This window comes from Balaenoptera acutorostrata, chromosome 17, assembly GCF_949987535.1.
Source record: "Balaenoptera acutorostrata chromosome 17, mBalAcu1.1, whole genome shotgun sequence".
NCBI classification, from domain to species: Eukaryota; Metazoa; Chordata; class Mammalia; order Artiodactyla; family Balaenopteridae; genus Balaenoptera; species Balaenoptera acutorostrata.
In genome coordinates, this window is record NC_080080.1 from 69,104,641 (window position 1) to 69,118,248 (window position 13,608).

Genomic DNA, 13,608 nt, shown 5'->3' on the forward strand with positions numbered 1-13,608 from the left:
CAAAAGCAGACAAAGATGTCACAAGAAAAGAAAACTAGTGGCCAATATCACTGATGAACACAGATGTAAAAATCTGCAACAAATTACTAGCAAACAGAACCCAACAGCACAGTAAAAGGATCATACACCATGATCAAGTGGGGTTTATCCCAGGAATGCAAGGTTTCTTCAGTATATGTAAATCAATCAATGTGATACAACACATTAACAAATTGAAGGAGAAAAACCATATGATCATCTCAATAGATGCAGAAAAAGCTTTTAACAAAATTGAACACCCATTTATGATAAAAACCCTCCAGAAAGTAGGCATAGAGGGAACTTTCCTCAACATAATAAAGGCCATATATGACAAACCCACAGCCGACATCGTCCTCAATGGTGAAAAACTGAAACCATTCCCACTAAGATCAGGAACAAGGCAAGGTTGCGCACTCTCACCACTATTATTCCACATAGTTTTGGAAGCTTTAGCCCCAGCAATCAGAGATGAAAAAGAAATAAAAGGAATCCAAATCGGAAAAGAAGAAGTAAAACTGTCACTGTTTGCAGATGACATGATACTATACATAGAGAATCCTAAAGATGTTACCATAAAACCACTAGAGGTAATCAATGAATGTGGTAAACTAGCAGGATACAAAATTAATGCATAGAAATCGCTAGCATTCCTATACACTAATGATGAAAAATCTGAAAGAGAAATTAAGGAAACACTCCCATTTACCATTGCAACAAAAAGAATAAAATACCTAGGAATAAACCTACTTAAGGAGACAAAAGAACTGGCTGCAGAAAACTATAAGATACTGATGAAAGAAATTAAAGATGATACAAACAGATGGAGAGATATACCATGTACTTGGATTGGAAGAATCAGCATTGTGAAAAATGACTATACTACCCAAAGCAATCTACAGGTTCAATACAATCCCTATCAAACTACCAATGGCATTTTTCAGAGAACTAGAACAAAAAATTTCATAATTTGTATGGAAACAGAGAAGACCCAAAATAGCCAAAGCAATCTTGAGAAAGAAAATTGGAGCCAGAGGAATCAGGGTCCCTGACTTCAGACTATACTACAAAGCTACAGTAATCAAGACAGTATGGTACTGGCACAAAAACGAAATATAGATCAATGGAACAGGATATAAAGCCCAGAGCTAAACCCATGCACATATGGTCACCTTACCTTTGATAAAAGAGGCAAGCATATACAGTGGAGAAAAGACAGCCTCTTCAATAAGTGGTGCTGGGAAAACTGGACAGCTACATGTAAAGGAATGAAATTAGAACATTCCCTAACACAAAAAAGTACTCAAAATGGATTAAAGACCTAAATGTAAGGCCAGACACTATAAAACTCTCAGAGGAAAACATAGGCTGAACACTCTATGTCATAAGTCATAGCAAGATCCTTTTTGACCCACCTCCTAGCGAAATGGAAATAAAAACAAAAATAAACAAATGCTACCTAATGAAACTTAAAAGCTTTTGCACAGCAAAGGAAACCATAAACTAGACAAAAAGACAACCCTCAGAATGGGAGAAAATATTTGCAAATAAAGCAACTGACAAGGGATTAATCTCCAAAATAAAGAAGCAGCTCATGCAGCTCAATGTCAAAAAAACAAACAACCCAATCCAAAAATAGGCAGAAGACCTAAATAGACATTTCTCCAAAGAAGATATACAGATTGCCAACAAACACATGAAGGATGCTCAACATCAGTAATCATTAGAGAAATGCAAATCAAAACTACAGTGAGGTATCACCTCACACCAGTCAGAATGGCCATCATCAAAAAATCTACAAACAATAAATGCTGGAGAGGGTGTGGAGGAAAGGGAACCCTCTTGCACTCTTGGTGGGAATGTAAATTGATACAGCTACTATGGAGAACAGTATGGATGTTCCTTAAAAAACTAAAAAGAGAACTACCATATGATCCAGCAATCCCACTACTGGGCACACACCCTGAAAAAACCGTAATCCCAAAAGAGTCATGTACCACAATGTTCACTGCAGCACTATTTACAATAGCGAGGACATGGAATCAACCTAAGTGTCCATCGACAGATGAATGGATAAAGAAGATGTGGCGCATATATACTGGACTCTAGGACATGGGGAGGGGGAAGGGTAAGCTGGGACGAAGTGAGAGAGTGGCATGGACATATATACACTACCAAATGTAAAACAGCTAGCTAGTGGAAAGCAGCCGCATAGCACAGGGAGATCAGCTCAGTGCTTTGTGACCACCTAGAGGGGTGGGATAGGGAGGTTGGGAGGGTGACGCAAGAGGGAGGAGATATAAGGATATACATATATGTATAGCTGATTCACTTTGTTATACAGCAGCAACTAACACGACAATGTAAAGCAATTATACTCCAATAAAGATGTTTAAAAATAAATAAATAAAAACAACAATGACAAAGAAAAAACAAGATGTATAGATAAAGAGAAATCTTAGAATACTACATCAACTCCAATGGTCAGTTACTTTAGTTAAAAATAAATAAGCATAAACACATATATAACTTCCCATTAATTTTAAATGTCTTTTGAGTAATATATATTTCTTTCATAACTAACACTTTTGGTTGTTTCTTTTTCCTTTAAACTTTATGCAGTGGTATTTTTAACCTTTTGGAGAGGAAATGAATTACAGGAAAGTGCCTAGAAATACAAGATTTCCTTTCAAGAGGCTGCCAGAAATGGCAGGAACGGTGATGGATCCAATTTGGAAATGTAAATTATCTCCCCTTGAAATTATTACTATTAATGAGCCTCAATTTTCAGCAGACTATTTCAAAATGGATAAAAGAATAATCTTTCAAAATTGCTAAATGCAATAGTCTCTAAACTAATAATGTTTCCTCAAATTGATAAAAACATCACCATTTTGGTGGCAAAAATAGGAAAGTCACTGCTAATTAATTTTAGGTGTGTTGTGTTTTCTAAACTATTCAGATTTCTAGAGCTTTGAAGAAATGACAAAAGTTTTAGAGTATTGCTAAATTTAATTTTTTTTTAATGGCATTATTGGCTTATAACTGAGCAAAGCACTTGTGGAAAATTAGAGAGAAAGCTTCCTACATTTGCTTCAGTACAGAAAATCGAATTTGTGGGCTTCTTTCAAGGATTATTTATTTGTTTATTCCTTATGACTTCTGCTTTCGTTAGAATATTCACAACTGGTTCAGCAAGCTTCTGGGCCTGAATACACACAAGAAATACAGGAAGTCTTTCTGATAAAACAATCCTTAAATACATGCCACATTCCCTTCAGTTAACAAAGTGTTACTTGCGAAAGGCCAATATTCCAGGAGGATTCAGTCTATCAATAGTCATACTTCAATGTGAATTCCTCTTCCAAGTTGTAAAGCTAATAATGAAAGCCCCTGCACTGGAGTAAAACCATAACTTTCACTGCTTAGTAACTTAGTGTGACCTTGGGCATGTTAATTAATATCTGAGATCCTCAGGTTCCTCGTTTGTGAAATGGAAAATAAGAGCACTTACTAATTACGGTTCTTGAGAAATAATTAAATTAAATAATGGTATTAAGAGAGCCTATGACTATTCTTATCATTTATGGAATGTATTTTCTGTACAAGGCAAGGTGCCCAATGCCCCACAGGCATGATCTACTTCAATTTCCACAGGAGATATAGATGATGCTTGAGTGTGCTTAGCCAAACAGGAAGTTGGGGGAACTAAGAGTAGGTCCAGACAAGGGCACTTCAATTTGTGATTTAAGGTCAGAAAGACCAGAAGGTGACCACCAGGAAGGGGCAACAGTGGAACTAGAGGCAGGGGGTCGGGAGTGGGAGGGAACAAGAAAACCCCTGGGATCTAGTTTCTATGAAGTCTTGATGGCTCAGCTTTGGCCAGAATGTCCAGTCCTGCTCTAAAAGCTTGTTACAATAGAAAAACAAATTTTCCTTATATTTCTTAATGATATTTTCAAATTAACATCAGTTAAGATTCACAATTATGTAAATTTTTTTTAAAAATGAGAAAAGAGTTTAACAGTGTTGTGAAGAGTCTCAGCAATATTTTATGGCTCATGTAGAGGGTTTTAGGGAAATGAACTAAAAAAAAGATGAGTTTTATATTTAAAAAGTAAACTGTGCATGGCAAAGTAGAGGAAGGAGAACAACATTCCCTTTTTTAGGCGAATAGTTTGGTTATTTATAGCTATTTTTTTAATAAAGAGAGTGGAATGACATTTTACCAAACTAAATTTCTATTCTCAGCAAAAAAAAAAAAAAGGTTAAATATATAATAATGTCCAAACTTCAAAGTTTGACCCCTCTTTCGCACTTTCTTGTCTACTTTTCTTAATTCTCATCCATATAATATTTCTTAAAAATAGTATTGACATATTTGATTGAATAAATATTTAATTTATTTAAAAGCACTTAATTAAAAGCAGTATTTAAAATACAACTCGAATTTGTTTGCTTGTTTTACTTCTACTACTTTTGAATTTAGAAGCAAAACATTCCATTAAATGTAGGTATAGTCCGTAAAAAAGGAAAACATAATGAATGTTAGTGGAAATTAAAGATTAAATTATTCTAAGACTGAAAATGAGCCTCTCTTCCATTCACTCAAAATGCATTTCATGGCTTTTTCAAGAAAGGGATTAATCAGAAATCTCTGAGGAACAATTTTAAGAATAGTGTCAATCAACTAACACCCTCTTCTGATAGTGCAACAATGGTACTTTATTGGTTAAATAAGACACTACATATGCACTGTTACAAATCTCCAGAAATGGTCACAATTGGTCAGAATTCCTCAGAATTGGTCGCAACGTTTGTGAGGAAGGCAAGTTTTGTCCATGTTGCCATGACCAACATTGCAAAAGGCTGTGCTGCTTTGTAAACAGAGGTGGGTTCACAGGCTCAGGTACCCACTCTTAACATTCAGGAAATCTCAACTCTGGGAATTGTTCCTTCCTCTTTTATAAAGCTATTTAATGTTTTGATTATAAATATTGTGCAAAACCCAAATGGAAAACTAAAGGATTCATCTTTTAAAGGATCTTAAGAAGAATTTTGCAGGAAAAAAAAAAAAAACGCCATGAATGAAGGTAAGTTAGAAACTGACAATGTTTATAACAAAATATTCCCTTTTGTTTAAAAAAGAGAAAATGCTCAAGTTTCTGGGTGATTTTAATTATTCTCTGAGAATAGAAAGACACCTTTTAAGGAGGTAAAAGTTAGGAGTAACAGTTTTGGGTGCCAGTTTTTTGCATAGGGGGTGAAGAAACCAAATATCCCCAAGAATGTGCTTGTGGAGAAGGAACCAGCATCGCATGTCCCATTTAGTTTAAGGAAAATCACTACCAGAGACTCAGGGAATAGGTACTTAACAACACTTTACAAGGAAGGGATACCACATTCCAGGACATAGTACCTAACTAAAAAAAAGACCTTTATCTGATGCCATGTCCCAAAGAGGTAGAATACATGGGTCTAGGAACCAAGGGTAGAAGCAGAAATAGCCATGCTAGCATCTGTGGGGGGTTGAATTGTATCCCTGAAAAAAGATATGACAAAGTCCTAACCCCCGGTGGCTGCAAATGTGACCTAATTTTGATATAGGGTCTTACAGATGAAATCAAATTAAAATGAGGTCATACTGGATTAGGGTGCACCAGAATCCAATGACTGTTGTCCTTTTAAGAAAAAGGAGATTTGGACAGAGACAAAGAGACAGACACACAGAGGGAAGAAGGCCACGTGAAGACAGAGACAGAGACTGTAATTATGCTGCCACAAGCCAAGGAATGCTGGTAACCACCAGACGCCAGAAGGGTTAAAAAAAGATACTTCCTTAGAGCCTGCCAAGGGGATATGGCCTGTGAACATCTTGGTTTCAGACTTCTAGCCTCCAGAACTATGACAATAAATTTCTATTGCTTTAAGCCATCCAGTTTGTGGTCATTTTTATGGCAGTGTTGGGAAACAGCAATTCCAGTGGCTCACTTGGGGAATGTGTGCTCCCCATCCCTGAAATTCTGGCTCCGTAGTTGTAAGGGTCCTGATCCCCAAAGGGGCACACTTTCCCTAGGAGACAAAGAAGGGGCCCCACTGAACTGTAAAGTCTGGCTGACACCCGGGCACCTGAGTCTCCTTGTGCCAAGGCACCATCCAACAAGAAAAGAAATCACTATCTTGGCAGGCTAATCTACCCTGATCATCATAAGGAAGTAGGGCTATTGTTACATAACGAGGACAAGCAGGAATATGTCTGTCATCCAGGTAATCCGCTCAGGTCCCTCTTGGTACCCCCTCGCCCACGTTTGATGGTAAATGGACACACGCAGCAATCCTGGCCTGAGAAGGGCATAGTGACACCAGGGAATCAGGCCTCTTGGGGCTGAAGGTCTTAGTCATGCCACCGAGACCAGCAGAGGCTCAGGCTGAGAACAAGGCTACCGTACAAAGGATGGCATAAGAGGGAAAATGAGAATCTGTTGTAGCCCCAAGACCATGTGCAGCAGCAAGGACTATAGCTTGTCTTATTAATATGCTGCTAAATTATCCCCCCAGGAACAGAGGCCCATCACAGTCAGGAAGGACACCCTCCCTACACAAAGAAATAGATCACAATGCAGACTACGGCAGATACTATAAAGCTACCCACTCAGATCCCCTTTTCAGAAACGAAGGGCTCTTTGTCCAGCTGCTGCGATGGCCAGAAGACACCCCTCAGCTGTCAGCTCTACAGGGCATCTTCAGCCTCCGCTAAAAAAAACTGTCCCACCCAAATCACATCTCCTTCTCGGTGTAGCCCGAGTCCTAATGACCTAACAACGCAGAAGCAAAAAGGCCCGGTTCTCATTGCCCCGGCGCCCCAGAATCTAGAAGTGTCAAACACTTGTGAAATGGATTAATGTAACTAAGCAAAGATTAACTAGATGACTGCACAGTGGTTTATAATCCACATAGCTCTGTGCTTTCTCACTCTTGGTGGATATTGGAATCACCTGGAAAGCTTCTAAAATATACTGGTATTCGTGCCCCACTTCCCAGAGATTCTGACTTCATTGGTTCGGTGTGGAACCAAGGAACCAAGCATGGGTATTTTCTAAAACGTTCCCAAGGTGATTAAAGGGCAGCCAGCTTGAGAACCACGGAGAGACAGCATGAAAGCAAGCCAGGGACCCTGGATATCTATCCTCCTTGGACTCCCATTTTTCACCCAGTTCATAGTTACTTGCTTTATCTTACCAAGGGCTCAGGGATACTAAAAGGATTAATTCTCTGACTTGTAGGAAGTAATTCTAGGAGACTGCTTTAGTGTGATCTTCACCTTCTAGCATTTTGGTTATGCTTTGTGCTGACTTTTCTGTCTGGCTGTTTCTGTGTTCCTAACCTTGGAAATCTGCCTTTTTGCCATTTTGTCTGCCTAGACTCTTTTTCTCCAGCAGCTCTGGTTTTCAGCAATGTACGTTCCCTAAAAGTTTACTCTGCTTGCCTCCAACCCTGGAATTCCTGATTTCCTAATTCCTAGTTGGTCCCATCTCTGCAGGGGGCCCCATTCATCCATGTGCCCTCCTTTGCCCAAGGATCCATGCAGACAAGAAAAAACGAGAAGGCAGGACATTTGCTTCTTGTTCTAGGTACATGGTACCACGGACAACCTTAGGAGCGCTGACTCTAATACATTTCCCAGGAAATTTTCAAATTCATCTACTTTTCTGTTTATTATTTGCTAACAAAGACTCATATACCCACAAAACTAAAACCCTTCAATTAAACTTTCATCCCAGGAATAGACTCCATTTGGAATCTCTCCCATTTACCACCACTTTCAATTACCAGATGGTAATCGCTGCTCAAGCTAGGGCTGAATTTCCTGTGCTTCTCTAAAGCTGATGAAAACTCAGAGTTACTAATGATTCCTCATGGGAGTTTTATGAATGCAGCGGAACCTCTGCAACTCCTTTAAATAAACAACCTTATCACTGACAGATTTTTAATGAGACAGACTATTTTCCAGTCTTCTTTACCCATCTGTGACCTCCACTGCAGAAGTGTTTCCACTGTCGCCTCATCAAATCATTTTTCATATTTTACTGCTGTGTGAATACTAAAACCTAATGTTTGCTAGAGTTTTTCTTTACGTTACACTGTAAAAGCAATAGTGTACTCATTGAAATCATATATATCTCAGGATTCTTTTTAAATTAGCTTTAGCCACAGTTATAAAATAGAGGTTACTTGCAAAATCATTTTTTCCCTATGCACACTGGCTGCTGGGTATGAATATTCAGCTATTTATGGTTGGTGTGTCACAAATGTAATCACTTTTTTAGAAAAGATGATTAATGCCATCTGTCATCTCAGTAATGATTTCAAAGACAGAATTTTTTAAAACAGAGAAATAAAGGAAAAGAAATGAAGAGCCTTTAACAAGGGCAAGGTCTGGTTAAACCCTATAAAAGTTAATATTCCAGACCAGCAGCCTTTCCTTTCTTCTAAAACTACTGATCTCTGTAATGGCTTTTAACATATTTTGGGCTAAATTATTCTCCTAACATAGTTCCAAAGGTTTATTTTTGCTCAATTTCTTTTTCTTTTTTATTTCTTTTCATTGCAGATTCTTTTATTACCTACATGGACCCTATCACATAAATGAAAATACCTTCTAATAACTCCTAAGATCTCTGTGCTGAAATTTTTCTCTGCTTAAATGTATTCTTGCCAAGTATCTGAGGTAGTCGTTTTTAAACTACGGCAACTGAAGGAAGAGTAATCTATCTTTTAGAATTATAACAACATGCATGTGGTACAAAGCAGAATTTTCACTTGGCAGTGAATTTAGATTTCATATGCCTCTCTGTTCTTCTGTTACTGAGATGGATTTTATTCCTCTACTCTTCTCATTTTTTATTAGAATATAAAAATTCTACAGCAATACCAATGCAGTTTTGAAAACTCAAAAGAAGAAAAAATGAAATGTTCTGTGGTACCACTCAGAGAAACTGATACAATCTTGATCACAGCATGAATTAAAAAAAAAAATCATAGACAAAAAGATACTACACAATAATCTGAATTTCTGATTTTTTCTGGCAGCATTTGTGACCACAGAAATAAAAAAGATCCAGGACCGTCCCTGGGAAATCACTTCACTGCAACAATCTTCTTATTCATGTTATTCTTAATTTCTTCTACTGCAGTTAACACTCATTGTTTATTTGCCAAAACAATTTTTTTATTATAAAAGGAATACATTTTTACTGACAAAAAAATTGACACAATGCAAAAAAACTTAAAGAATAAAATGTCATCAATTTAATCATCCAGTGATACATTTTACACACATGTAAGTATATACATACATGTAAATTGAGACTATAATATAAATTCTTTTTTGTAATCTGCGTGGGTATATTATCAAACTTCTTCTATCTCATAAAATATCTTAACCAACCCATTTTAATGGTTCTACCATAATTTATTTAAGTCAAATTAATATATCTTTATTTAAGCCACTCATGCCTTATTTCTCAACTATAAATAATGCTGCAATCCTATTTGATAAATATTTAAACCATATGCAATTCTTTCCTTAACAAACATTCCCACCAGTAAACATATTACCTAGGTACTATGAATAAATTTTTGAATTAATGAAAAAAAAAGGATGGTTACAACTACATTTTAAAAAATTGATATAGATAAAATAATTTAAGTACATGAAGTATAATAAAGAAAGCAGTTTACCTTGTGCAAAAAGAACAGGATGAATTTTAAACCCTCCTCCGTTTTTCAACCTTTGAGGCAGTTGTTCAAAATGATAACTATCGATGTAGAAGTAAACTTTCAGAGCTTGCCGGCTTCCTTCAGCTTGATAAGTAAGAGGAACATCTAAAATGACATTTAATGTTATATTACTTCCTAAAATCAGGATATTTTATTTAGTATATTTGTTAAGCTTTAAAAAGAATCCCTAAAATTACTAGAAACTAATATATTAAAAGTACCCACGTATGTTAAAGTTCAGGTTTGGCATACTGACAGTGCTATTTGGTGAAAGAGTATTAAATCAGGTTCTAATTAGCTAAAGCAACAGGTTTATTACTGTACTGTATATAAAATTCTGTAATAGGAAACTTCGTTACACTTTAACACACCAGGTGTCTCACTTAACTAAATGAGAAGTTTAGCTACACATGGTTTGGAATCACTCCCAGGACAGCTGCCTCATTCATATTTTAGTCAAGATGAGTCCTTGGGGTACACTTCTGAAGTAGTGTTCAAGAAACGGAGTACAGAGCAACCATTAACAAAATTAGCACAGGTTTTGCAAGTTCCATTCCCAGAGCACCAGATCAAAAACGCCCTACTTGGGCTTCCCTGGTGGCGCAGTGGTTGAGAGTCTGCCTGCCAATGCAGGGGACACGGGTTCGAGCCATGGTCTGGGAAGATCCCACATGCCGCGGAGCAACTGGGCCCGTGAGCCACAACTACTGAGCCTGCGCGTCTCGAGCCTGTGCTCCGCAACGAGAGGCCGCGATAGCGAAGAGGCCCGCGCACCGCGATGAAGAGTGGCCCCCGCTTGCCGCAACTAGAGGAAACCCTCGCGCAGAAACGAAGACCCAACACAGCCAAAAGAAAAAAATGCCCTACCTGCCCCTTCATTTTCATCCTTTGCTATTTTTCTATTTCCTGTCATGCATTCATATTATCTTCTAATTTATTATCAAAATAACTCATTTATTTCACTTATTATTTATCTCTGTCTGTTTAGTTCTCTATTGTATCCAACACTTAGAATAGTACTTGGCCATAAGTAGGCACTTAAGAAATGTTCAATGAATGAATGATTATAATTCCTAGATAACAGATTAAATGAATATTTATTGAGTCCCTATTTATTGTACTAGACATTGGAAATGTGCAAATAAATAAAAATCTTTCCCAGCCCTGAAAGATCTGTTTAGATCTTCTACCATAATACATAGGGGATCCTCACACTTATGAACAAACAAGAGACAGAAAAATAACAAACTGCTAAAGATTTCTTGGACGGATAGACACATTTTAAACCTATTTGTGACAATGTTGAAATGGCAGATAAATGATCACGACTCGCAGAAACTAAAAGATATAGAGATTAAGCCCTAGGTGTTGCTATTTCTCTGGACGTATACTTCTAAAACAATGCCTTTGTTAGGTTTAATGATGGCCAATTGCTAAAGGAAAGGGATACTTTTCAATCTTTCAATTCAATTTCATAAAGTAACTTCTTTGCAACATTAGATACAACCAAGTTCTGTTGAAATTCTATTCTCCATTCTGCACAGCAAGTTTGTTTATCCTTCTACTTTTAAAACCATAAAGCCTTTCTGCCTGATGCACTGTATAAACTGAATTGATATTTGTTCATTCATTTACTTGAAAAAAAATATTGGCCTTTTTGTTCCAGGCATCTCTTGAGTGCTGGATATACAGCAATGAACAAGATAGGTTTTGCCGTCTTGGAAATTGTACAGGATGAATAAATGAATCAAGATAGTTAATGTGATTATATTTGTACACACTACATTTTTTGACACTTGGATAAAATAATTTTTAATTTTCATTTTTAAGCTGGCAAAAATGTAGACTATGTGTCTACTTCTTCAGAATTAAATTATAAATTTTATCAATTATTGTCAGATCAAACAACTATAATGTCTCTGTATATTCTTGGTTCTAAACACTGTTTTCATTGCCTGCTAACACATTCTCTACAGGATCAACTGAAGATAAGGAGTGGAAACCCAATTCAAACAATTTTGCTAAGTAATTATTATATATTTGAGGGAACGTTTTGGAGGCCTCTGAGATTATCCACATAGCCAGAAATATTAGGGCAGTTCTTTTATTAAAAGAAGGCTTGACATGAAAAAAGCAGCGCAAAGGACAAATGTTCTGTGATCCCACTTATATGAGGTACGTAGCATAGGCAAATTCAGAGCCAGAAAGTGGAATAGAGGTTACCAGGAATTGGAGAAGTGGGGGAGGGTAGTGATTGTTTAAAGAGTATGGAGTTTCTGTTTGGGAAGATGAAAAAGTTCTGGAGACTGATGGTGGAAATGGTTGCACAACATTTTGAATGAACTTAATACCACTGAATTGTATACTGAAAATGGGTTAAGTGGTAAATTTTATGGTATGTATATTTCACCACAATAACAAAAAAGAAAGAAAAGGCAATCTTGAGTAGCACAATATTTGACACACACACTCCAAAAAAGTTTTAGAGGTCAGACTAATAGCTAAAAACAAAAGTATAAAATTAGCTGTAAATTTAATTTATATATACTTTCTATCACTTCCCCAGTTGGTTATTACTATTTTACCCTAAATATAATATTTTATATAAAACTTAAACCGCATATCAAATATATTCATTTCAAAGTTATGACATATGCTGTTGTCTGATGCCAAAGAAATTTTACAAAACATACATGAAATATTTAACTACTCACTTGCAACCAATGGTTCCTCTTCTGATGGTTTAAAGTAAAAAGAAACTTTTTCCAAATCAAATAGTGCAACCAGTGTATCTTCTAGCATGGCTTGTTCATCTGTCTAGAAAGAAAGAAAAACAATACATGATATGACAGGATTGTCTGGGATAAAACATAATATAACATAATACAACGTAACAACTCCAGACCAAAACTAGGTTCACTTGTGTTTTATTTAAGTACAAACCAAATTATCAACACATCTAAGAATTTACTGCCTAAAATGAAATTAACAAATCCTGTTATGTTTCTTTTGTAGTTTTATATTTTCCCTTTTCTCTGCTGTCTAAATGATTTTTTCAGTCTATTTTGTAGCTAGATTCTAATTCTATTGATTTTGTTTATTAGTTACAAATGTATAGGCAAAAAAACATGCTAGTTGCCTCTAAATTTCTATAATCTTACAAATATAATAGCTGAAAGACAAAAATATTGTTTTCTTAAAAAGCCCAGTACATAATGGTCATCCTACTTTATGATAAGATAACCTGTGCATTATTCAATTTGCAATTTGTGAAAACTGTGATAAAAGCAATTTGCATGTATGTAATGATTTTTCTTCCAAAGAGCCTGGGGACAAGAATCATTTTCACTTGCCTATTATGGGGCCTTAATCTAGAATCTTGTGAATATGAGATTTGATTTGTTTTAATCATTCATTTCATTTCTACAGCATATTTTACAGCTGAGGCAGGTAAGGCCCAGACATGGTAACAAGTTCATTGCATATCTCAGCGACATCATCTTTCTACTACTGGATCTGGCCTTCCTATTAGCAGTTCAGTGCACTATCTAAAGTCTTTTACTAATTTCCTCATGAAAGAATAATTAACCTAATCATACACAACTTTTCTTTCAAAGGTACATTTGTTGCCTTAAGAATGTCAAGGATCCTTTTTAAAGATAATTTTAACATGCTTTACCCGCATTTTAAAAGTTGCTGTAAGCTTATAGCCATATTTTGGGGGCAGCATGAATAGAGGGTGAAGGAGATGGTAAAGAATTTCCATTGCGTGTGGGAAAAAACCCACTAAGGCAGCCTCAGACTGCAAAG

At 36.4% G+C, this 13,608-nt stretch overlaps 1 protein-coding gene across 3 annotated transcripts in view; it reads right to left on the reverse strand.

Moving 5' to 3' along the window:
* PREX2 (phosphatidylinositol-3,4,5-trisphosphate dependent Rac exchange factor 2) overlaps positions 1-13,608 on the reverse strand; it is a 279,824-nt gene that overhangs the window by 78,272 nt on the left and 187,944 nt on the right. For all 3 annotated transcript variants that reach the window (XM_057532388.1, XM_007185025.2, XM_057532389.1), the window contains 2 exons: positions 12,513-12,615; positions 9,760-9,903 (listed from right to left, as the gene is read on the reverse strand). In XM_057532388.1, coding sequence (XP_057388371.1) covers positions 9,760-9,903; positions 12,513-12,615 — 247 coding nt within the window. The remainder of the gene's footprint in view (positions 1-9,759; positions 9,904-12,512; positions 12,616-13,608) is intronic.